Consider the following 25,117-nt stretch of genomic DNA (forward strand, 5'->3'; position numbering starts at 1 on the left):
AGTACTTTGCATTTTCTAATTGTTTGTCTACTTCTCTGGCTTCCCTGCTCAGCTCTAAGCTGGCTGTGTCCAGGGCCTCTAAATCTGTCTGACAACCTCGTATCGACTGGCCTGGTGTCCTGCAGACTCAGTTCTCGCATGTGTGTGCTGAACGAGAGTCTCAGCTGCACTCCACCCTCCCAGCCCTGGTCTAGGCCTTTGGTGACCCCCCATGTGGCCAGGACACCTGACAGTGAGACAGACAGAAGAGTCTTGGTTCAGTTTATTGTCTGTAAACTTCTCTGGAGGTTTTCCAACACTTTTGGCTAACCACAGCGTCACCAGCACCCAGAACAGCAGGCTCCTCATAAATCCTGTTGATTGGAGGAACTCCCAGCTCTGAAGGAAGAAGGGGCGCTGGCGCAATGGTGGAGAGGTCTAATCTGGGCAGAGGTTCAAATCAGGGTTTTCAGGCTCCAGAGAAGTTGATCAGTGTTCATTTGTATACTAAAAGAGAAGAAAAAACAGTTTCTTTTAACTTTTTTTTTTCATATTTGTTCAATAAGGGAAAATAAACTTTATAGTTTAGTTGCTACGTAAAATCTGATATTTGGGAGACTTTCTCCAAGAAAGAGAAATGTTCAGCTTCTAGTTAAAGTTCTACCCCTGTTGGACAGACAACAGCGAATGAAAGCGTTCCCACCTTCCAAGCAGAGAAACGAGGGCAACTTAAAATTGCTGACAGAAGCCAACCACCAAGAAGCAAAGACCCTGACCCTGGCCTTCTCCTTCCTAATCCTGTCCCCTATCAGTTCAAGCAGGGTTTGCTCCTGAGAAATAAAAATAAGAATAATGGCTTTGAGACAGGAGTTCAGTCCTTCTGAAGGACACTTTAACCTGTGGGTATTCCTGGGACCCAAAGAAGCCCAAGGCCTGTGACCAACTGAAAATGTCACATGTCCCAGCGCCCTGGGAGCTTGGCTGACCTGGCTGTGGACCAAATCCAACCCTGTGTGCTTCCCACTCCGTTGAACCTGAGTCTCTCGGTGCTCCCTGGTGCTGGCTGCATCAAGGCTGGCTGGTGCCCAGAGGATCAGCTCAGCCCCAAGTGCTCTGGGGACGGGATGCGTTTTCTTGGCTAGAAAATGTGACATCAAGTTGAAACAGCTGATGAGCAAAGAGGCCCTGGGGACATCAGTGACACGGGTGTCTTAGCACAGTGTGCTTAAAGTGGTCAGGAACAGGGCGAGGCCCTGTGAGCTTGGAGTCCCTGAGGTTTCAGCTGTCCGTTCAGCATTTAATGTGTTTATCTTTCTGCTAAACACATTGTTATTGAGTCATCTCTATTAAACAGCTACTCGGTGTGGGGCCCAGCGCTGCAAATCCAACACACAAGGCAGGTCTGCTGTCCTCAAGGACCCGCCGCCTGCAAAGTCAAAACAAGGGCTCTCCCCAGCTTCTCGCACACCAGAGCAGGGTACTCAGGTTTAGGTACAGATTCATCGAGAGTTCTTCTATTAGATCAAGAAGCAGCAAGCAACACCAGTAAAAGAGGAGCTTTTAATACCACTTAGTGTTGTTGCTGGAAACCAAAAATGAAATGTCAGTTTTCCCCAAAATACTGTCACCCTCTAGACCACCAAGGTTGCATGTTAGATTATTATGTTGGCACCAATGCCAGAGTAATTGTATTGATCAAACAAGTAAACTTCCAAGCTTTGGAGATGGGGGAAATGTAACTTTGAGAAGTAGAGAAACTCACAGGATGCTGTTTGGCCTTCCTTAGAAATCGTCCGAGCCATGACGCATGTGATAAACCAAGGCATGGCGATGTACTGGGGCACCTCCAGGTGGAGCGCCATGGAGATCATGGTAGGTTAATTTCCGCTTTTCAATGCCATGGAGCACCTCACTGTTCTCCAGATGCCATGCCTGGAGTTGGGGTCTTTTGCAAACTTCTCACAGTCAAATATGGCAGTGGAATTGTAGGATCGATTCCATCATTAATGAGATGGCTAGGGGGCTCTATTGGAATCATGTTGTAGCATGCTCTTTCGTGACAAGAGGGCAAAGTGACAGCTAATGATATGAGAACAGAGTATTCTAGTTTTCTTATTTAAAAAAAAGACTATATTAATGACAATCCTGTTAATTACAGATTACAGTTTTATGTTAATCTAATTTTTATTTCTTTAGGAACCTGCAATTAGTCAAATTACCTTTTCTTTATAATAGTCCATAATTCACAGTTGGACTGATTTTCCCTGGACCTTACTTGATCCAAACCTTCCCAGAGGATAGCAGTTCCCCACTTTCAGCCTTGCTCTTCATGAACTGATGGTCAGAACCTCACCTATAATTTGCCACCCTACTCCTTCCTTGCTTTGACCTCCATGAGGGAAACGTCACAGGCTGCATCTCCTTTCTCCCTAGGAAGCCTATTCTGTAGCCAGGCAATTCAATATGATCCCGCCCGTGTGTGAACAAGCCGAGTACCATCTTTTCCAGAGAGAGAAGGTGGAGGTCCAGCTGCCAGAGCTCTACCATAAAATAGGTAATCTTCAAAATTGCAACTACTGGGTGTGTTCAACAATCGGGTAATCAGGGATTCTGAAAAGTCCCGGTCAAATGATTTCCTGAGTGTCCCTAATTAACATAGGGATGGAAAGAACTGCTCATCCCAGAGACTGTGGTAGAATCAAATGTGCCTGTTTCTAGTCCACAGGGGATCCCTGATGAAAGCCATGTGGTGCCGGGTTTCTGTTCTCGAGTCTAAAAGGCTCAGGGGTCACTCCAATAATACTAGGCTTACTGGGCTGCGAAAAATAACCACACAAGAGACACAAATACCTTTTTCTTTGGGGTTGCTGTGACGGCTCCTCTGACCTTAAGGGTCTGCAGAAAGAGAGAGAGCAACAGCACGCACTGACCCCTTTTATTGAGGAGAAGCTATTCAAATGAGGCAAGGGGTCAGGTTTCAGGGGGCTGAGTCTATCTTCATGATGTCCACTGTCAGCAGGTTGATTGACATCTGGGTAGGCCACACCCAAGGGCACAGTAAGAGAAGGGGACACACACAAGGCACTTCCATGGAAGATTCTATCCTAAACAGGGCAAGGGGTTATATTACAAAGGAACAGGTGATCATAGCTCCACCCACGGGGCTGTAGTAAGACACATCCATGCACGAGACACCGACCCTCGCATCCAAGAAAGGTGGTGAAAGCTCTGCCACATTTCTGCGACTGAGCGCCTCAGCACCCAGCCGGGGAGTGTGACCCAGTCACATGTAAGGTTGGCCTCCCACAATGTGGAGTCATAAATTGTGGCTGGCATACAAACTGAACTCCATAAGTGTTCAAAACTGCATCCAGGGGCTGGGGATTTAGCTCAGTTGGTAGTGTGTTTGCCTTGCATGCACAAGGCCCTGGGTTCAATCCCCAGCACCACACACACACACACACACACACACACACACACACACAAATGCATCCACAATGAGGGGAAGAACTAACAGATAAACTCATCCTTCACAGGGCTTACTCCAGCCCACGCATGCATCTCAGAGTGGACAACTGAAAAAAACAAGTGATTTCAGAAAAATCTCTTATGCCTGGCACTGAATTAGATGAAGGGAATTTGATGATAATTAATAAGCCAGGCACTACATGTTTGTGTGGAAATAATTTCAGAGCGAGGGAAAAATATGTGTCCAATAAAAAGAAATGTGGATGTTAGAAGAAACACATACAAGTCACATTTTCAGGTTTCTAGACCAAAACAGTTTCCAGAGTTCACTTTCTTCCTCAGAAATGGCAGGAAAATTCTGGGTATTAAAAATAAAAGGATAAAAGTTCAACAGCAGTGATAACTGTTGTTATTGCTGTCATCTGCTGTCACCTACTGAGTGTTCACCGCGCATTAGGCGCTGTGTTTCCACACAGTGGCACAGAATAGCCCAGGGAAGCACCAAAGTTAGTGGAAGTAGAAGTGCCCACCCCTCTGTCCATGAATTTTGAACCATGGCAAAGGGCTGGGGATATAGCTCAGATGGTACAGTGCTTGCTTCACATGCACAAGTCCCAGGGTTCAGTCCCCAGCACCACCAAAAAAAAAAAAAAGAACATGGCAAAGCCACATTTTTAGGCCTGCTTAGGTGGCTCATTCCCAAGAACTGACAGTGCACATTTGGTTGGTTTATAAAAGCATGAAACAATTTGTTATTCCCTAAATTGTGATGGAAAGATGATTGCCAGCATTAACTGATGCATTCAGCCAGTTTCCCCCCAAACCCACCACCTCCTCCCTTGACCCCAGTCTGCATGTGCAGCTTTCCATGTGCTCCCTCCACAGGGGTTGGTGCCATGACGTGGTCCCCACTTGCCTGTGGAATCATCTCAGGGAAATATGGAAACGGCGTGCCTGAAAGTTCCAGGGCTTCTCTGAAGGTATTTCTCTCACCTCCTGCAAGGGTCTGGGGGTAGGGAAAGGGGTGACGAGAACGGCCCACGGCAGGGAGGGCCTCCCAGCTCAGGGACACCCTGGCCTTGGCCGTCCTGGCCTCTGGCAGCTCCTCCGGAGGCCTCTGCTGCTGCCAGGCTCCAGTCAGCCCTTCAGAATCTGCCTGTACAGAAAGCTGTCCTCTGGGGACCCAGGGAGAGAGCAGCATCCAGCGACCTGGTTGGACTTGTAGGGCTCAAAGCCCTACAGTTACTTATGCTAAAGAAGGCTTTTCATTCCTTGTTTGAAAACTGACAAAATTTTAGATCCTCTTTCCATGTAAGAGGATCTAATTCTCCTTTTCTTGACAAAACAAAATTTAAGCCATGGAGGCTTAAGCCACGAGAGGCAGAGTTGTCGCTGAGTGTGGTTTGAGGTTGGTTCAGGTTTCTGTGCGTTGGGGGCCAGGGTAAGGAGCGAGGGCCTCAGGGGGCCCACTACGGCTAAGCCCCTATCTCTGGGCTCTAGGACTGGCACCTGTGCAGATGCAATCTGGCCACTGAGACTTGTGGCTTAACCTCTGCGCTGAGGCATAAGGGTGTTCAAGATCAGGGAAGAAGATTGCCTCCACTCACTCATGTCCTGCAACAGGGCAATCCGCCGCCCTACTTGGCCCACATGCACCTGGAGCAGCACAGCCACAGCACTGAGGTCTTCCCACCCCCACCCCCACCCCCACCCCCACCAGGGAGGGCTGCTGTAGGCTCTGCGCCTTTCACTTTCCTTTCTGCCTGTGACAGCTGAGCTTTAGTTTGTTTGTCCTCTAAAGTGGCACAGTATAAATACCTCCTAACATGCTGACGTGGCCCTGGTCCCAGTCTGTACTAGCACAACAGAACTGTCAGAGAACAAAGTCTGCTTCTGAAAAGCGACTAACGTTCTGAACCGAGAGAAGCCAACAGCACCTTGGGGAAGAAGGAAGGGAGCATCGAGAAGTGCGATTTCACGGAGCACCTACTATGTGCCAGGCACAGGCTGTGTTTCCATTCACAGAGGTCTTTACCAATGGCACAGAAATCGGTCATAGGTGGCTCTGAGTCAGTTGCAGCTAAGCCAAATTGCTGTAAGAAGTCGCTTGACTCACAGACTTGATAAACTTGCTCATTGAAAATGTCCCAGGGCAAAAAAACTGCATTGGATACACCTAACCTACCAAGCAGCACAGCTCAGCCCAGCCTACCTTCAAGGTGACAAAATCATCTAACACAAAGGCTCTTTTATAATAAAGCGTGGGATCTCTAATTTACTGAAGAACAGAAAGTTGTATGAGCCCACCATCACGGAGGTGAGAAATCCTCAGTCGAACCCTCAAAAGCTGGGGACCGAGCAGGTTTTCTTTCTCAGGCTTTCTGAAAAGTTCAAAGCACTTCCATGTGTGCTGGGCACTTGCTCTCAGGTTCATGATGTATGAGGGTAGACCTTTTCCAGATGCAGAAATGAGAGCACAGAGACATCAGTATCCACCCAAGACATAAACCATACCCATGAAGCTGATGTGGGAACCCAGGTCTCTGATCCAGATTTCTATAGAAAGAAGTAGCTACTATGCTGTATTAGGAGTGTGATTGCCTAGCTTCTATCACTGCTTGGGAAAAAACTTGCAAACGGTTGGAAAAGCTTCTATACATCCACAAAAGGAAATGGAAAACCAAACCAAACAAACAAAAAAAAATGGACATACAAAATGTTTGGAGGTGGCAAAGTAACTTGGGAAAGATTTCCATTGTTGGCTTTTATAGTTCACTTGGTATCCACTGGGATGCCCTGGACAGTAAACATTCACAGCTCTCAGAGAGTGAAAGGCAGAGGGTCCCTAAGGCCTCAAGGCTCTGAATTATCAACCACTTTGGAAAGCCACTGAGTAGAGCTACCAAAGCAAAAAGTAAAAATTAGTAACAAAGAAGCAAACATCAGGGTAGCCTTAGGAATGAATTGGGATGCTCACAATAGGAAAACAAAGAGAGGAAACTGGGCACACAGATAAAATAAGTTGGCAACTCTCACGTCCCCTAAAACAGAACAGGTAAGTGGTTCGAATCTCACGTTGGCTCTCGTCACACCCATGAAATAAGATGGTAATGCTTTGTGCCTGTCGTAAGCACTTAACTACAGCTGAAAGACAAATCAACTCCACACAAGGAATACCCACATGGCTTTTAGGGGTTTCTGGGCAGCCTCTCTGGCCCTTCACCCTGCAGTGACCTCTGAACCACATGGACAGCTCTGGCTGCCCGGCTGAGTGGCACACACTACTACTTTGGTCCATTAGATAGTTCCACGTGGAAGTCGCCTGGGCGTAGTCATGCCTAATGGACTCTGTCCTCACCAGTCAGGAGCCAGGGCATTATCTCAGAGGCGTCCTTTCCTGCCTCACCCGTCCAACAGGGCTCGAGTCCCGCAGCCCACACCTGACTCTCCCTGCCCAGCTTGGGCGGATTCTCTTCACCTCTTACCAGGTTTCCTTCCAAACACGCTGTACTCTCTGCACTCTCTGCCTTCTCTCCATCCTCCTCTGAAACCCTCCTCTTCCTAAAACCATAGCGTGGCCACCCCAACTTTGTGAAGTTACCAGCCGTCACCGGGGCCTTGCCCTTGTCACCATACACACTGCCTAGCATCTCCAGCTGCCAGTGACAGAACTCAAGGCAAACAAGCCAAATCCACAGAGCTCTGTTGGTTCAGGGAGACGCCTTGGGAAGGCCGGGGCAGGGCTGACCCCTTGGAGACTCTACCTGTGGACTTGAACATGACTCTCCAGCTCCGCCGTGTCTCTGAACACAGGATCGTCTTCTTCTACTACACATAGATCTTGTCCGTGAAGCCTGGAGCATGAGAACTGATGGCTGCAGATTTGACCCTTAAGGGCATGGGACCAAGAGATAAGAAGTCTTTACCAACTGTACACCAGACAGGACTAGTCAGGGTTAGGTCACATGCCAACCTGTGAGGCCAACAACAGGGGCCAGGAGGGCAAAGGGCTGTGATCAGCTCAGGTGGTACACATTTTGCTGGGGTACTTTCCGGAAGGTGACAGTTTCAACATGGCCTGTAATGGAATCATCAGGCAGGGAGGGGCTAACCACAAAACACTTCTCCTGTTACGGGATGATGATCTGAGGATACTTCCAGAAGGAAACTGAAGAACTCATACAGAACCTGGCACATCACAGAGCCAGGAGCTCGGTAAATGTCAGACGAATGCAGTGAATCAAAATGGAAGGTCCACAAAGTAGGATCCAGAGACCGGATGTGTGGTCGAGGTAGAAATTTTAAATAGAAACGAACAGTGTAATGAAATTTATGGGCAGCTCTTCCCTGATGCTAGCCAAATGCTTTTTAGGAAAAGAAAGAAATTGAAAATATGCACCCATCTGTCAAAGGAAAACAGGGAACGGCAACCCAGGTGCATGGAGGTGGGGTGAAAGGTCCTTGGGACAGGTGGTCACATGGGGAGACCTAGTGTGTTGCACACTCAGAAGGAGTTTTTAACTCTGACATTCTACCTGGAGATCTCAACCTCAACAGCAAAGACTCTGTTGCTTTGGGTCCAAGACTTGGATGCTTAGAACTGGCCGATCATCTTGGATACCAAATCATCCAGACAAGGTCTGGACACGGCTCTGCATCTCCTGCCGAGCCCCCATCAGGATGAACCAGGGCCATGAGGGGTCTTGGGGAGGGCATCACAGACTCTTCCCATCCCAGCAGCGTTACCTATGAAAGGGACACACAGCGGTGGTGACCCTAGTGCTGGGGAGGGCAAAGACGCAGCTTTGGGAAGTTCAGAGCCATGTGACCTGTACTAGCCCATTAGCTAGCGTGTGGAGAAGGCCCGTCTCATTGGATCTTTGACAAATATTTACTGAGCATTGACACGGCCCAGCCCCTGTGCTGCGTGCTGAAGATGCAGGGGTGGAGGGGCAGTCTTGACCACAAGCCGCAGCTCAGAAACTTGCTAGAGAGTCAGACTCGGGAAGGAGCTACGAACACAAGCATGGTAGAGTCCCCAGGACTGTGGCAAAGCCACCAGCCCTGGGGAGCAGCATCTGGCTCCGTCTGCAAGGCTGACCGGGGCAGCTCTCCCTGTGCAGTCTGGCTTCTCTGGTTTCACTGCCACACTGGCCAAGCCCCTGCTCTGGGCAGCTCGAGGTCAGGACTGAAGCTGCAGATGAAGAAGCCCTCCCCGCCTTCGCTCCTTCGGTTTAGGAAGGCCAGCCTGAAAGGGGACAAGTGTCCAAACAGGGCTGGAGGAGACTTCATCTAAATCCCCCAGTTAATGCCCACAACAGCAAGCTGGGCTGACTCTCCACATAGCCACAGCCCCACCAGCCTTCCCTCAGAAGAGCGGTCCACTCTCATGTTTAGTCAACATTTCAATTAAGCCTCATCTCCTTCTGCCAACATTTTCTTACTTAGAGAAGTTAAAGCTGATGTTTTGTTTTTGTTTTGTACCAGGGATGGAACCCTGGGGTGCTTAACCACTAAGCCACATCTCCAGCCTTTTTTATTTGAGACAGGGTCTTGTTATGTTGCTTAGGACCTCACTAAGTTGCCAAGGCTGGCCCCAAACTTGAAATTCTCCTGCCTCAGCCTCTTGAGTCACTGGGATTACAGGCTGTCACCATGCCTGGCTAAAAGCTGTTTATTTCCAAAATACTTTTGCTTGTTTTAATGTGAAGAAAACAGTATAAACATTGTGCACCTACTATTTTAAAATCCTAACTGCCTTATAGATTCCCCTGAGTGAGATTCATGGGACTGAGGGTGAAAGAGAGGTATTCAATAAATAAGCTTGATGTTTGTTGCTTTCAGAAGTCTGTCTCTCAGTATGGTGTGTGTGCATAATATACAAAATACATATCTATGCATTCACACACACATAACTTGGAACCCAATCCTAAGAAAAAGACTCCATTGTATGTAGGATTTCAAAAATGGAGTTCAGGCAGGGCACAGTGGCACATGCCTATTATCCCAGGAGCTTGGGAGGCTGAGGCAAGAGGATCTCAAGTTCAAAGCCAGCCTCAGCAACTTAGCAAGGCCCTAAGCAACTCAGCAGACAACCTGTCTCTAAATAAATATAAACAAGGGCTGGGGATGAGGCTCAGTGGTTAAGTGCCCCTGGGTTCAAGCCCAGATACAAAAAATAAATAAATAAGTAAAAATAATGGAGTTCAGGCGTTGGGGATGTGGCTGAGTGGTAGAATGATTGCCTGGCATGTGTGAGGACCTGGGTTCGACCCCTGGCATCACACACAAAAAAAGGAGTTTGATAAGATTGATGAATAAATCAACCAATTTTTTATGTGCACAGCATATATAGAAACCTCAGGAACTCTTCTAGTTGTAATAAAAAGCTATTGTTCAAAAGCATTGTCTATTACTTTGCAAATCTTGTTTTGATTGAAAAAAACAGACATTTTAATTTTGAAGAAGAACATGTTTTGAAAAACATGCTAGACTTTTTTTTCCATTGACATATGAATAACATCAAGGAGAAACTTTTCATATTCATAAAGCAAACACTGAATTTTAAATATTTTTAACACTTTTTAATTAATGTTTTTATTTATCTATGACAGCGGAATGCATTACAATTCTTATTACATATATAGAGCACTATTTTTCATATCTCCGGATGAGTATAAAGTATATTCACCACCAACTCGTATCTTCATACCTGTACTTTGGATAATAATGACCATCACATTCCACCATCATTAATAACCCCCTGTCCCCTCCCTTCCCCTCACACCCCTCTGCCCTATCTAGTAGAATTTGCAAATCTTATTTTTTTGTTTTCTGTTTTGACGACATTGCAAGCCGCTGGTCCCGGGAAGGCATTCTGAGGCCTCAGTGAGCACTGGTGTCCTTCCCACAGGCAGTGAGTCATCCAGGGCTCCCTGATGTGGCAGTGCCCTGGTCCAGGAGGGCCAGCAGTCGATCGCGGGCTCATTGTCCACAGCTGTCCACCCACCACTGGCACCCGCTGTCGTGGCTGGAGAGAAGCTCCAGGCCACCTTCCTCTGGAAGAAGCCAGGAAAACTCTTGGCCGTTTCCCCAAGCAAATTCCCAAGCGAGGAGCCAGACCATAAGCCTTTGAGATCCAGGAGGCAACGGCACTGGGGCGGCTTGCCCTTCTTTCTGCATCTGCAAAATTATTCCAAAAATCACAACAAAACAAGGCGGTTTCCCTTTGCTTCAGAAATACTCTTAGAATAATGAAAAGAATACTTAAAACTAAAGGCCGCAGCCCTCTGGGGGGGCGGGGTGCTGTGGCCCACCACCACCACGGCTCTCTGCTGCCTCTGCAGAAGTGGCAGTCTGTGCTGGGCGTGGTGTCACAGACATGCCACAGAGAAAGAAGGGCCACACTGCCGCGGCGTGACGGCTTTCTCTTATGTTCACAAAAATGGGCTAATGTTCTTCCTAATGTTCTTTTGCTTTGGGTGTTGCTGCTTAGAGCTAGCTTTGTGTGGAAGGAACTATTATTCCCTCCTTCACAGTGAGAACAGAGCCTTCTAGAAAGTAGGGCATTGAGAAGCTCTCAAAGACTTTTTATGTTTAGGAAATGAGGCTCCCTGCACAGTCTACAGATTAGGGTCAGGCTCTTCCCACCATTTGAAATGTCAAATGCCTTTACTCTTTACGTTTTCGTAGTTCACACAATAGGCAACACACATTTGGGGAAGTCTTTACCCAGTTCAGAATTTTTAAATGTGCTTGACGTCTGTTGGATATACTACATCTGCTTCTAGGAGCCGAGGAAGCCACCAGTCAGTCTCCTTAAACAAGGAGGCGGAGGTTAGGAGTGGACCCCAGGCAGGAGAGGAGATGAGAATGTAAGGTGGTTTGTTTGTTTAAGCAGAAAACTTGGCACCCCGCCTTCTCCATCAGGGAAACAGCAGAGACCTAGGTAAAATGTCAATTCTATTCTTTTTTTTTTTTTTTTTTTGCGACATTCTAATACTGGGCTATCTCACTAAGCCTTTCTTCTCCTGGGCAGACAAGGGTCCACCTGCCTACATCTCAGTGTCCGTATTTTTAGAGCTTTGTGCCCTCTGATCAACTTGCATGGTGAACATGAGTGGAAGTTGATCTTCTGAACCAGGGAACAGGATCAAGGTCATGGGAACATCTCTTTGCATGAAGACATAAGCATCATTGCAAAGCACAGGGGTCAAGACAACCTGGGATTCACCAAGGGTCTTGAAGTTGGTTGAATTATGACCCTCGAGGTCACGCACCCACCAGACACAGTCACCAACACTGAAATGTTCCCGCTGTGCTTCTCCCCAGTGCTACCAGTGGCTGAAGGAAAGGATCGTCAGTGAGGAAGGCAGGAAGCAGCAGAACAAGCTGAAGGACCTCTCTCCCATCGCCGAGCGCCTGGGGTGCACGCTGCCGCAGCTTGCAGTCGGTGAGGAAATTGCTGGGGGTGTCGGGGGTGGGGGTCTCCCTGTTTTCTACTGCTGACCCACAGCCCTTTTACGCAGAAGTGTCTCCTACAGGGGCAGACAGATTCAGAGGCGTAAATTCCTGCTAAATACAACAGAAAGTGAGTCCTGCAGGTTCCCCAGAACTTTCTATATGCAAAACCACTTTTCTCACCTCTTTCCCCCACCCTTTGGAACGCAGTTCAGATGAGAGGAGGTCAGTGGGAACAGAGGTGTCCTCAACCAGAGTCAGAGGTGAACTTTGCAGTGACACCCACTTCCCACTGGTCAGGTTTCCTCCCCTGCTGAGGCAGAGTCAGAGTTGGTGTGAGGAACAGCTGCTACAGAGGTCCAGGGCTCCCTAACCCAGAGAGGTGGCTTTGTACGTGGACTGCATCAAAGGTCAGGGTCACCGGTCACAACTGAAAGCCACACAGGATGGCACTGTCCAAAAGCAAGATAATACAAACCACATACTCAACTTCCAAGTTGCTAGTGACCCCATAGTTAAAAAATAAAACAGGGCTGGGCGTGGTGGTGCACACCTGTAATCCCAGAAGCACGGGAGGCTAAGGCAGGAGGATGGCAAGTTTAAGGCCAGCCTCAGCAACTTAGCAAGGCCCTAAGCTACTTAGTGAGACCTTGTCTCAAAATTAAAAATATAAAAAGGTTGGGATGTGGCTCAGTGGTACAGCAATCCCTGATATCAAAAAAAAAAAAAAAAAAAAAGAAGAAGAAGAAGAAGAAGAAGAAGAAAAAGGAAACAGGTGAAATTTATTTTAATAATGGATTTTATTTACTACAATATACCGTACATGTTATTTCAGCTTGTAATACATTTCTTTAAATGACTGAGATATTTTACACCTCCAGCACATTCCAGTTCAGGCTCCACACATCTCAAGCACTCAACAGTCCCACATGGTTAATGGCTACACTTTGGGCAGAAAGGTGTGTTGGCTCTCAGTTCTGGCTGCAGGTATTTGCCAGGCAGCACAACAAGCACTTAGTATGCACTGTCTCATCTCCTCAGTCATTAAAACAATCCTGCGAGGTGTACTCCGGTAACTCTAGCTCACAGACATAGACTGAGGACTTGCTAGAATTGCTAGAATGGTAACTGAGAAAGGGAAAAAATGCATGCCACTCGCCAAAAAATATCCTATGGATGAAGGAATGGCAGGAATTGGGGCAAATAGGATACAGTGACCCAAAGCCCATGATAAGGTCTACACAAGTAAAATAATCCAATAGAACATTTGCTAGTGCCTTGACCCTTCTGAGGTTAGAGAAATGTTAGTTGCAGTTAACAGCAACAGAAAAACAGAAATGGGAGGTGGTTTTAGAGAGAGGAAATATCATATGCCTAAATATGACTCGCTTAATCCCATCTTAAAAAAAAAAAAAATCAAAGAAGAGCCGGGGAGATAGCCCAGTGATACAGCACTTGCCTAGCATGCAGGAGGCCCTGGGTTCAATCCCCATTACTATATAAAAAAATAACAACAACCAAAAAAAAGTTTAAAAAATCAAAGAATAGGGGCTGGGGATATAGCTCAGTTGGTAGAGTGCCTTCCTCGCATGCACGAAGGCCCTGGGTTTGATCCCCAGCACCATAAAAAATAAGTAAATATAAAGAATATATTTAATGTGATTAGCTACATCTCTACAGCTTTAACAAGCAAAGTAAAACATACCAATCACTTGACAAGTCAAGTTATCAACCTGATAAAATTGTTTCAATACATTTCTTACAAACTTGCTGAGTTGCAGGAAATTGTATATGTAAAGCAAGGAGTAGGCAGCTGCTCAGTAAGTGGTGAGGAAGATGTACTAGACACCCTGGACTTGATGTTCTCCCCGCTCCTAGCCTGGCGTGTGGCCAGAGTAAATGCAGAGAGAAATGCATTTTGCAATCAGTGTGTTCTTGATGGCAATATGAACTGAGCAGTTGTCTCTGCACCCATGGATTTGACCACCCACGCGCATGGTGTTAGGTACAAGAGTCAGCTAGAGGTGACCTAAAGCACCTGGGACGTGCGTGCAGATGCTTGCCATTTTGTGCAAAGGACTTGAATGTCCTGGGATTTTTGTGTCCTGAAGGGGAGTTCCCGGAACCAATTTCGCAAGAACACCAAAGACCAACGGCTTTAAATTTAGTTCTGAAAGAGATGGGAAAACACTGTCTTCCTGGAGGAAATCTTCACAAAATTCAGATTTTCACTGGTTGTTAGACATACAGGAAAGATCCTCTGCACAAGTCTGACTTAAATTAAAACATGCTTTTCCCCCTTTTACTCCCTCTATGCCCCCAGATGTCTTTCTTGCCTGTCATTTTTTTCTTCTTTCTTTATAAACAAGTAGTTTTGGTTTTAACCACAGAACTTTCAGAACCAAAAGGGAAGTGATATCCAGCCATAAAACCTTTGATCTGCAAGGACGGTGTGGGAGGGGAGCTCTTCCGGCAAGAAGTAAACTACTAGATCCCCAGGTCACACCTGCACCCGGGCCAACACCCATCCTGGGTGCAGTAAGCAAGCACCCTGAATGTGCCTGTTGTTAACTGTGGTGCAGGATGCTAGTCCCCAGAATCACCTGCAGGTGGCGCCACGGGGCTAGCCAGCCCTGCCGGGTGAGTTGGCTGCCCTGCAGCCTGCAGGAGAACCAGCTGCTGTTGACATCAGGTAGTTCTGAGCAGTGATTTGCCCAGGGCCCCAAAAGACTCAGAGCACCACTAGGGCAAGGAGAGTTACAAGTGCAAACAGGAAATAATGAAGCCAAAAAAGGGGGGCAGGGCAGATCACTTGGATTGCTACCTTCACAGAGAACTCTCTTGACTACGTGGAAAAGACAGTGATTGCCATAAAAGGCCCGGGCATGGTGACTCTTACGAGTATCATCAGTCGGCAGACAGCAGGGCCTGGAGCAAATGGGGCAGAAGAAGTGCCAGGGTGTGCACCAATGATCCGTGCCTGTTTATTCAACAAACACTTAATAAGTGCTACTATGTGCCAGGTGCTGAGCAGGATGCTGGGTATCCAACTGCCAATTAGCCCATCTCACAGCCTGGTGGGCAAGTCAAGAAAATGAACAGATGGTTTGAATATAGTGTCAAAGTACTGGGAAGGGAATGGGCAGCCAGGGAAGTGAAGAGCAGGACACCCAACCCTGCTTGCAATTCAGGTAGGACTTGGGGAGGAAGGCAGTCCCTCTGGGGAACCTCAAAGGGTGCCCAGGCAGTGAGGCAGAGGCCGCGGGCCCCACATTGCAGGCAATGGACTAAAAAGCATTTGATGTTCACTTTAAATACGTAACTTTTTTGGCTTGTAAATTCTACCTCAATAAAGTTGGTTTTGTTTTGTTTTGTTTTGTTTTTTAAGAAAACCATAATATCCCCAGAGCAGAAAGAGAAAAATTAAAAGTGGGGCTTTAAGGGTTTAAGGGTAATTTGATAATCAACGCAGAGTGTCAGAGAAAGTTGGCAGGTAAGTGGAAATGAAGGGACCAGACCCCGGGGTCTAGGAGGACCACAGGCAACAGAGGAGGAAAGCAAGACCACGCACCAGATGTTAAGGCAGGAGAAGAACGTGCTTCAAGGGTGGGCAGCTGGACAGACACCCCTGTACTGGGGCCAAGCCACAGGTAGAAGGCAGAAGAGTCCTAGACCCACAGGCAGGTGCACAGATTCCATCCACCTTCTCTGCAGCAGAGGTGCTGTTCGGTGTTCAGCCCCAGAGCACTGTGTATCCTCCACAGAAAAAGTTAGTTTTAGCTGCCACCAGCTTGGCCATAGTTGATGTTCGCAGGCTCATCAGTGATCGTGAGCTCTGTGACACCCTGACCCACATCCTCTTCATCTCTTCCCAGCGTGGTGCCTGAGGAACGAGGGCGTGAGCTCCGTGCTTCTGGGATCATCCACTCCAGAGCAGCTCATCGAAAACCTCGGTGCCATTCAGGCAAGTCCTTCAGTGGGTCCTGTCTCTCCCACCTGTCCTGGGGGTGGGCACAAAGGCATAAGAAGCAACAAACAAGTCCTGGGTTCGCAGACCCAGAGTGGTCCTCTGCTGATCAGCAGGCAAAATTCCCAGAGCTCGATTCTCATCAGGGCCTATCTCTGAGGGAATGTGCTCCCTGGTGCACCTGGCAGCTGACCTCAGGCCCTAACATGAAGCCTGCCTAATGACCAGCTTGAAATGTGACAGGCATGGGACATGGCACACACCACTTATTCACTTGTTCCTCCCACAAATATTTATTGCCAACCACCTGTGTGCCAAGCCCGCCTTTCAGATCTCCAAGCTCCCTGCATTTCTTCTTCCTCATCCTACATTCAGGACAATGGAATTGCTGTAGCTGCTTCTAGGCCCCTGGGGACACAGACTTGTGTCTTCCTTTCCAGGTGGTTATTGTGGTTTTTTTGTTTGTTTTCTTTTTTGGTTTGTAATCAGCATATTAAGGAGACAATCATATGTTTTAAGAATTGCTTAAATTCTGATATCCAGATTTAAGAATGACTGATGGCTTTTCAACATGCAATTAAAGCCATTCCACACATGTGTAAGACCACCAACACCACATACAGTTACCTTGGAGCACAAGGTAACTGTATGGGCTGAAGTAAGCCTGTGACATACCTAAGGAATACCTTCCTATATGTGACATGCAGACTACCTCTCCATGTACAGGTCTCCTCTTTTATGTCCGTGACCCAGCTCTGGAATTCACTATGAGGGCTTACCATGGTCCAAAGAGAAAGGAAAATAATGTAACCAGGACTAGTCACCATAGTTTTCTACATATATGTGTGTGTATATATACATTTTTTTAAAAAAAATGGCACAACAGAAGGGAATGCAATTCTACAAGTGTGAGTCTTAAGAAGCAGAATATCATCACAAATCCTTCTTCAGAAAGGTATCCTTTCTTCACCAAAACCACAAGCTAAATCATACATTATGCTACCTTCAAGTAACAGCTGAGGCAACACATTGCAGAGACATCACATGAGTCCTGCTTAATTCAAATAACTAGACAGAGCAACACTCCTCTACAAAATAAGCTTTTTCTGGCTGCCAGTTAAATACCATTTCAATTTCACAGCTTCACAATGAAGGGTCATAGTCTGAAATCAAGACATAGCTGGCATTTCAGTCTGAATTTGTCCACATACCCAGCTGAAATCAATTACAAGTTATACCTAGCAGATGCTATGGCAATTGTGGGTTGTTTTTTTTTTTTAAGTCGTTTTTACAGGTATTAAACCACTTCTTGCACACTGAAGTCATCATACATACAGGATGAAGTCAGAGCTTTTGTATTTGCATTTATACTTCATTTCACTTTTAAGGCACTACTATAAAATATTAAACAAAACAAAAACAATTAAAACAAAACAATAGCAAGCTGGGCACGGTGGAACACACCTGCAATCCCAGCAGCTCAGGAGGCTGAGACAGGAGGATCACAAGTTCAAAGCCAGCCTCAGCAACTTAGCGAGGCACTACGCAACTCAGTGAGACCCTGTCTCTAAATAAAATACGAAATAGAGCTGGGGATGTGGCTCAGTGGTCGAGTGCCCCTGAGTTCAATCCCTGGTATAAAACCAAACCAAACAGCAATAGCAAGCAGCGCATCTTAGGACCAGAGCCCTTCACTCACGTGTGCTACTGCACTACTGGCACCATCAAGAGGTTCGAGCTGAACACCCTCTCTAGGATAAGTGCATCGTCCCCTGTGCTCCAGTACAATGGCATCATCTTTTCTGATTGGGATCAAAGTCGGCCAGTCCTTTCTGATCCATTTCATGAGTCTCCTCCTTTCTCTCAGGTAGGTTTTCCAGCAGAGAGAGATTTTCAGGAGAGAGAAAGCCATGTTCAGGAAAGGTTGCTTTACACTGGATGATGAGGCGACCCTTTCCAAACACTCTGACACTTGGCCTACCCTCATCTAGCACACTTTATATCCCCATGCTCGACCATCTGACCTGCATGAGGGGTGAGGACCAGGGTTTGGATATTGGCTTTTGGAAGCCACAGGATGCTTCAACCAGCTGTGTGTCTGACACACAAAAAGGTCTCCTCCTCATGGAGTGAAAACAGCAGGTCCTTCTGGTCTACCACAAGGAGACCATCTCCCTGCCCCATCCTGGCTCTTGGTCCCTTCTCTATGGAATGTTCTCTTCTGTCCATCTTTCATGCCTCTGTCAATAGGAACTTCTAGAAGCTTCCTTCTGTTGCAGCTTTTACATCTATCTTTGGGACTGACCCGTTCCCCTGGCCCTGGCACCCCATGCACAGCCTGACTCTGTTGATCTTCCAGTCCTATATCTCACAGCTCCTACTTGCACTGCAGTACCTGGGACATTGGGACAGCACTCAGCTGCTTCTTTCTTACCCCCTTGGCCTTCACATTTGTCACAAACCGCGATCTCTGGCAGAGCCACTTTCCTTGTTGCACCATTACATGAATCTAACGCTACTGAGAGCTTGTGCGTGATGTTTTGGCCTCTCTTTCCTGCACTCCTCCTCCTCCTCCCCCAAAAACCTGTCAAAGGTGTCCACAGCGGGAGCCAAAACCACCACCACCCTACCTTCCTACATTGCCGGGCCTCCTTTGTCATGTAATTCCCTTTTCTGTGCACCAGAGAGAACTTCATAGGCTCCATAAATCTGTCTAAGCTTCTCTCCTTCATTTGGATTCTTACCAGGTGGTACTTCGAGGCCAGTTTCCTGGTAAGCCCTTTTCAGTTCTTGCCGGGGGCGTTAGGCTTGACCCTACATCACACTAAGTGCTTTCACTCGCCATCTTCTGAAGCAGGTGAGGGGACCAGGCCCATGTGGGGGAGCAGGAAGGAGCGTGTAACCGCGAGGCTCACATCTTTCCCGCTTCTCCACTGACTGGCTGGTCTCTGCACACCACACGTCCCTTGGCTATGGATGAAGAAATACCTGTCAAGTGAATGAATATTTCCATGTTCTAAGAGAAATTGGCTCAAAATTCTAGTTTGGACTTCCAGGATCACATCTCCCTAGAAGCAAATTCAGAAGGACCATCTCCCTCCCTAGGCCTACCCACAACGAGCCAAAGGGTGCCCTGCAGTCCAGGCATTGCACCAGCCTGTAGAGGCACAGGAGGGGGCAGTGGGACACGGATGTTCCAGGCCTCCTATCTAGTGATAAAGTGGGGTTGGTCAGCTATGACTACTCCCTTCCCCACAGGCCAGCTCTCAGTCCTGTCCTGCCCCACTGCTGAAGGCCCTAGGAATGAGCCGCCTCTACTCCTGCCATGGCCACTACCTGCTAGCAGGCCAGGGCCAGGCTTCTGTTTCCCTCTTGCTCAGTCTCCCGGCTTCATCCCACCCCACTGCTCCTGAACAAGCACACAGCCCTGTTATCTCTCCTACCGAGAAACAGGTGGAGCTAAAGACAAACGATCAGTGCTTAGAAACCCTTTATAAAATAGCCCAGAGCCAGGCGCAGTGGTACATGCCTGTGATTCCCAGCAGCTCAGGAGGCTGAGGCAGGAGGGTTTCGGGTTCAAAGCCAGCCTCAGCAACTTAGCAAGGCCCTAAGCAACTTAGTGAGACCCTGTCCCTAATAAAAGTACATAAAGGGCTGGGGGCATGGCTTAGCGGTTAAGTGTCCCTGGGGGTCAATCTCTGGTACTAAAAAAAAGCAGGCCAGAATATGCCAGGGATCAACACTATAGGCTGCCTGCCCATCTCATATAGCAAGGTAATCACCTCCATCTCTGCTTCCGAGATTCCTTCTGAGGGCTAGGGCTGTAGCTCAGTAGTAGAGCACCTGCTTCACACGTGTGAGGCACTGGGTTCAATCCTCAGCACCACATAAAACTAAATAGATAAAGATATTGCATTCATCTACAACTGAAACAATATTTAAAAAAAAAAAAAAGAACCCTTCTGAGAACCCAACCCCACATTTCCTCCTGGATTCTGTGTGGTCCCTGCAGGATATGCTCCCTCTTTCTTTTTTTTTAAATGAATCTCCACTTTTTTTTTTTTTAGCTCTTTTATTTTGTTTGTTTAAGTTGTAGGTGGACATAATACCTTTATTTAATTTATTTTTTTTAATGTGGTGCTGGGGATCGAACCCAGTGCCTCACGCAAGCTAGGCAAGTGCTCTACCATTGAGCCCACAACCCATGCCCCCAATAAGCTCCCTCTTTTTAGCCACCTACCTTCTCTCATTTTCAGCCACGCAATGGGCAGAGCTAAAGCCACACAATGATGAGGGGATGGGGAACGGTTTGTACACAAAAGAGCAAAAATTCAACTCCATGATTTCAATTCCATTCATAATTATGGAGCACCGGCCCTGCCTGGCAAGCGGGAGCCCGAGAGTTAAGGCATCTATTCCTTCATGCAGAAGGTCTCTGAGGGCCTACTATGTGCCAGGCATGGACAATACCAAAAGACACAGGAAACACGTAACCCACTCTCCAAGGGGCTCATGTTCCAACAGGAGGCAGAAAAATACTCATACAAAATTGCTTCAATTGTGAAAAATATATTAAGTAAATAAATAGGATTTTGCAATGGCCTAATGGAGAAATGGTGGACCTACTTTAAATAATATCCTTGCAAAAGGCCCCTCTGGGATATGTTCACCTTTATCACACATTTGTGAAAGCACGTGAGAGCCCAGGAGTGTCCTCCAGGCCCGGGCAGAGCAGAGCAAAGGCCTGCGTTGGAAGGGAAGTGGCTCCCCCAGCCGCGGTTGGCCTCAGGCTGGTGTGGCTAACTCGGTAACCCCAAAGAAGACAGGGGACCACTGAAGAGGAGAGGCAGGCGGTCCAGCTCCTGTGGGACCCCGGGGTCAGAGTCTATCCCTAGGTAAAGGGCCTTTGGAGTGTTCTAAGAGGGATGTGCTTCCATCTGAATGTGAACACCATGTGGCCACCATGCGGAAGCAGAACAAAGACGAGAGGGAGGGAAGAGGGGATGGATCCCCCAGGTTTAGGAAAGACAAGACAACATGGAGGAAGGAATTAGGCTCCCTGTCATGCTAACAGAGGGTGACATGCCATCCCAGAGCTTGGGCTGAGCTTTGAGGTCTACAGGACCGGGCCAGGCAGCAGGGGAAGGGGCATATTCCCAGCTATTCTTCTTTCCAAAGTGCTTCCTCTCAGCACAGCTCTGGTCGGCAGCAGGACGGGGCTGCTGTGCTCAAAGGCTTGCCAACCCACCCTTCCTACCCACCACCCAGCCCCCTGCACTGCATGTGCCCGAGAAGCAGGACTGGCTGCAGGGTGGAAAGCATGGCATGCCAGCCGCTGCCAGCTGCAGGAAGAGGCAATCTCCAGTAGGCCGGGAAGGCAAGCGGCTCCAAAGGTTGGAATGGGCCTAGGTGTGCCAAAGTGGAGAGGAAGAAACAAATAGCGCCTCGGCAGGTGGGAGAATGGAGACAGCACAGCTTCCCGCTCAGGTCTCCAGCCTCCCCACTCCCACCCGAGGTAGACAGAATTGCACCCCAAGGCCTGGGCAGCCAAGCCCCCACATCCAGGCCTCATGGCCCCACCACACCCACACCCTCCCTGGGGCCTTCTCCAGCCTCTAGGAAGCACTTTGCTCCCCAGACAGCGGTAAATCCTCTTTCTCCACAGTGACTACCACCCTTGCCCAGCAAAAGCCTATCCACCCAAGATCCACATTCAGGCCTCTGGGCCTGGGAGGCCTGCCCTGGTCCCCGGCCACAGCAGTGACAGCCTCACCTCCCTCACTCCAGTTAACACCAGGGCAGACTGCCAGCCTGAATGGCTGTCAAACCAAACAGCAGTTTGAGATGCTGTAAACTGTTTGCTGGCACCAAAAACAAACAAACAAACAAAAAAACCTGGTGATCTCATATAAAATTCTTAAAGTATAGCTCCTCTTCAAAATTTTAGTCTTATAAAACTATAAATATATATTTTTGTCTTACCCACATACTTTTATGGTTCTTTAACATTCAAATTTATTTTTCTATCTGAAATGAATCTTGGTGTAACAAATGAAGAGTTATTTCTTCCTCATGTGGCTAGCCCACAGCCATTTTAGACCCAAAACTTCCCAAAAATCCAATTTCTAAGTTTCAGTCCATTGGAATCTAACTTCTAAAATCACACACTGGAGTGTTAAAAGCCTCGGAGGCTCCAGGGCTGCTGGGAAACCAGACTCCTTCGCTTCGGACAGGAAAACGTTAACCAGAAGCAATAGTTTCAGTCTCGGCCAAACCCTAAGGCCTCTGGGGACAGGCGAGGGGAGACAAGGTCACCTTGGCCAGCAGGATGGCACAAAGGAAGGCTGAGGCCAAACCTCAGACCGGCCAGCACAGTGGCCTTTCCACCACGTCTCCACTAAGGGTCAGACCATCCCAGCAGGGGTCAGTCTGTGTTCCTTATCCTGGGGTTGTGCATGCCCTAGGCCCACTTCTCATGGTAAACACTGGTCCTGCGCAAGCTTGGCTCTCCCGGGGGTTCAGTGAGCCACCATGTGAATAGCTATCTGTCCTCCACTCCAGTCCGGCAAAGGTCCCAAGCTGCCCATGAGTTACTTCCTACCTCAACACACCCTGCCTAACTTCTTATTCCCTGAATTCTCCTTTGGTGCCAGTCTCATCCATCTGCACCAAACTCCTTCCAGCTAGTCTCGAACCCACACCATCCTGAGCCTCTGAGATCTACTCCTCTGCCACTGTCTTATCGTCCCCCGTTGGTCTCCTCCAACTTACTCCTCAAACCACCTCCAGTGTCTGACCAGGTCCCTCCCAAGCCAGAAGCCCCAGGAGAGGTTACATGCTGCCCTGGGGGTAAAATCCCTACTCCTTAGAATGGTGCTCTGACCCACTTCCCACTCCTGTTTCTACCTTCCCACCCGCCACCACCGGCTGTCTGTCTCTCCACTCCACTTTGCCATGCTCTTCCATCCCCCTAGGATGCCCATCAGCCCTGCATCCTTCACCAGGGCTCCAAACACCAGCTGGAGGAGCCCTTCCTGTCTCTAGGCAGCGCTGTCCACCACAGGAGCCTCCAGCCGTGGTGGCTGTTGAGTTTAAGAAAGGTGAGGTGACAAGTCCAAATGTACATGTGCTCTAAGTGTAAAATGTTCCCAGGATCTGAAGGGCAGAGTACCCCCCAAAACAAGGTATCTTATTTTTCTACATGATTTCATGTTGAAATAATACTACTGTGGTACAAATGAGTAAAAAATGTATTGACTTCAACTTTTTCTTTTTTACTTTAAGGCAGCCACTAGAAAACGTACCCATGCTCACATGTTATTACTGGACAGAGCTGCCCTCTATTCCCATGAGCCTTCACTCTCAGTCAATAAACAGGACCAGATCTTAAGGAGCTTAGTGCAACAGAGGGCTTGGTTATGAACCTATGCCAGTCCACACGACTCTGCTCAGCACCAAACACAAAACAGATGCTCACCAGTCCTAACCATGTACTTTGTACCTCTTCCCCTGCTCCCAGGTTCTCCCAAAGATGACATCACACGTGGTCAATGAGATTGATAACATACTGCGCAACAAGCCATACAGCAAAAAGGACTATAGATCCTAAGGCAATGCATGAGCCACAGAAGCTGCATGGGTCACATCACAGTCTGTACCCTGTACAGAAGTTCCTAGCCACTCTTCTGAACCACTTAGCAGCCCGCTGCTCAACCTCTAGTGTCCCTGGATTGAGGTGTCTGCTGTCGCTGCCACTGTGCACCTGAATTCCAAGCACATCAGAAAACTCACAACCAAGAAAATCCATTCTATTTTCTTACCTAGGACTGGAGTCCCTGCCCTGCACTGCTTCTCCGCCTCCTGCTTAGGCCATGGAAAGAGTACTGGGAAATGATGTACTGCCCTTGGGCATTTGCTAACTTAAAGAAGGCTATACAGGTATATTTTTCCAAAAGAAAACAATCCAGGTGCAACTGAATTTGCATAAGAATCAGGAGATCTTCAGTCAGAAGTCTTGCTTGGGAGAAAAAACAAACAGTTTTACATGTATTCCTCACTTCATATTGTTATGAGCAAGTTTTATTTCACTTGTCATAACAAAAAGTTCTAAGCATTTGCTTTCATTACCTTTTAAATATTTACTGTAGCCTGGATCTGTACTAGTTTATCCAACGTGTCTACTAGAATTCTAATGTTATGTCCATTCACCCGTAGAGACGGTGGGAAGGTGAGTACCACACTCTTTAACCAGACAGACAGTGTGGCAAATCTATGAAAGGGATACACTGCTAAGGAAACAGCTTTGAATAAAATGTATCTGCAATTACATGTTCATTTTCTACACATTTTATTAAAACCTGCTTTATACTTTCAATTGCTTATAGGCACAACTTCAAGTATAAATATTTAGGCTTCAAAAATAAATATACACATGCTCAGTTTTCTAAGTGAATCTGCAAAATACCCAGAAAGGCAAATGTTCACTGTTTAGCACTGGGATTTTACATCTTGGTATTTTTGAGGAGTTATAAGTAAATGACAGGCTTTTTGAAAAACCTTATGTCACCTCAGAACATGCTGGGTGAATTAACCTGCCCAGCGGAAAGCAAACAGAACCACATTATAAAAGCACCTCACTTTATGCATGAGAGCTCTATGCACGGATCAAAGGGGCTGAGCCTTTCTGCATTCAGAATCTGAGCTACATCCAGCCCAGCCACTAGTTGCTCCTTACCATTAATATCCAGTTGAGAAAAACTAAGAATAGGCTGTGTGGACATCTTTTAAAAGGGGAGAAAAACAGGCTGGGGGGTTAACTCAGGGGTAGCGCACTTGCCTAGCATGTGTGAGGCACTGAGTTCAACTTCCAGTACTGCAAAAAAAAAAAAAAAAAAGAGGTGAGGGGATAAGGGGACAACACACACGTGGTTCTTTAACCATCTAGACATCTGTTCCCATATAGAAATCACTTTGAAATTTACAGGGAAAAAAAAAAGGCATCATCCTAAAATACTATTTTCTATCATTTCCAAATATGTATTTCATGGTCAAGTTCTAAATCTTAAAATGTTAGCAAAGACACCAAGAAATACTTTTTTCATTACTACTGCCTGTAGTTTCATAAGCAGTCTGGAATTTTTGCCTGTGAACACCACATGAAGGATGGAAATGGATTATTTTCCCAGTTGTTCATTGTGTAGTCTATCCAGTGAACCACTGCATGTGTAAACGAGCCGAATGCTG

General features: G+C 47.4%; 1 protein-coding gene and 1 pseudogene across 2 annotated transcripts in view; one reads left to right on the forward strand and one right to left on the reverse strand.

Annotated features, from left to right (window-relative positions):
* Kcnab1 (potassium voltage-gated channel subfamily A regulatory beta subunit 1) overlaps positions 1-25,117 on the forward strand; it is a 312,155-nt gene extending 287,038 nt beyond the window's left edge. For both annotated transcript variants that reach the window (XM_076867430.1, XM_076867429.2), the window contains 6 exons: positions 1,766-1,851; positions 2,413-2,533; positions 4,333-4,427; positions 11,779-11,899; positions 15,783-15,871; positions 23,394-25,117. In XM_076867430.1, the coding sequence (XP_076723545.1) occupies positions 1,766-1,851; positions 2,413-2,533; positions 4,333-4,427; positions 11,779-11,899; positions 15,783-15,871; positions 23,394-23,483 (602 nt within the window). In that variant the 3' untranslated portion in view covers positions 23,484-25,117. The remainder of the gene's footprint in view (positions 1-1,765; positions 1,852-2,412; positions 2,534-4,332; positions 4,428-11,778; positions 11,900-15,782; positions 15,872-23,393) is intronic.
* On the reverse strand, positions 17,668-22,840 carry LOC143408700 (dnaJ homolog subfamily A member 1 pseudogene; annotated as a pseudogene).

The sequence above is a fragment of the Callospermophilus lateralis genome, chromosome 10 (assembly GCF_048772815.1).
Source record: "Callospermophilus lateralis isolate mCalLat2 chromosome 10, mCalLat2.hap1, whole genome shotgun sequence".
Taxonomy (NCBI): Eukaryota; Metazoa; Chordata; class Mammalia; order Rodentia; family Sciuridae; genus Callospermophilus; species Callospermophilus lateralis.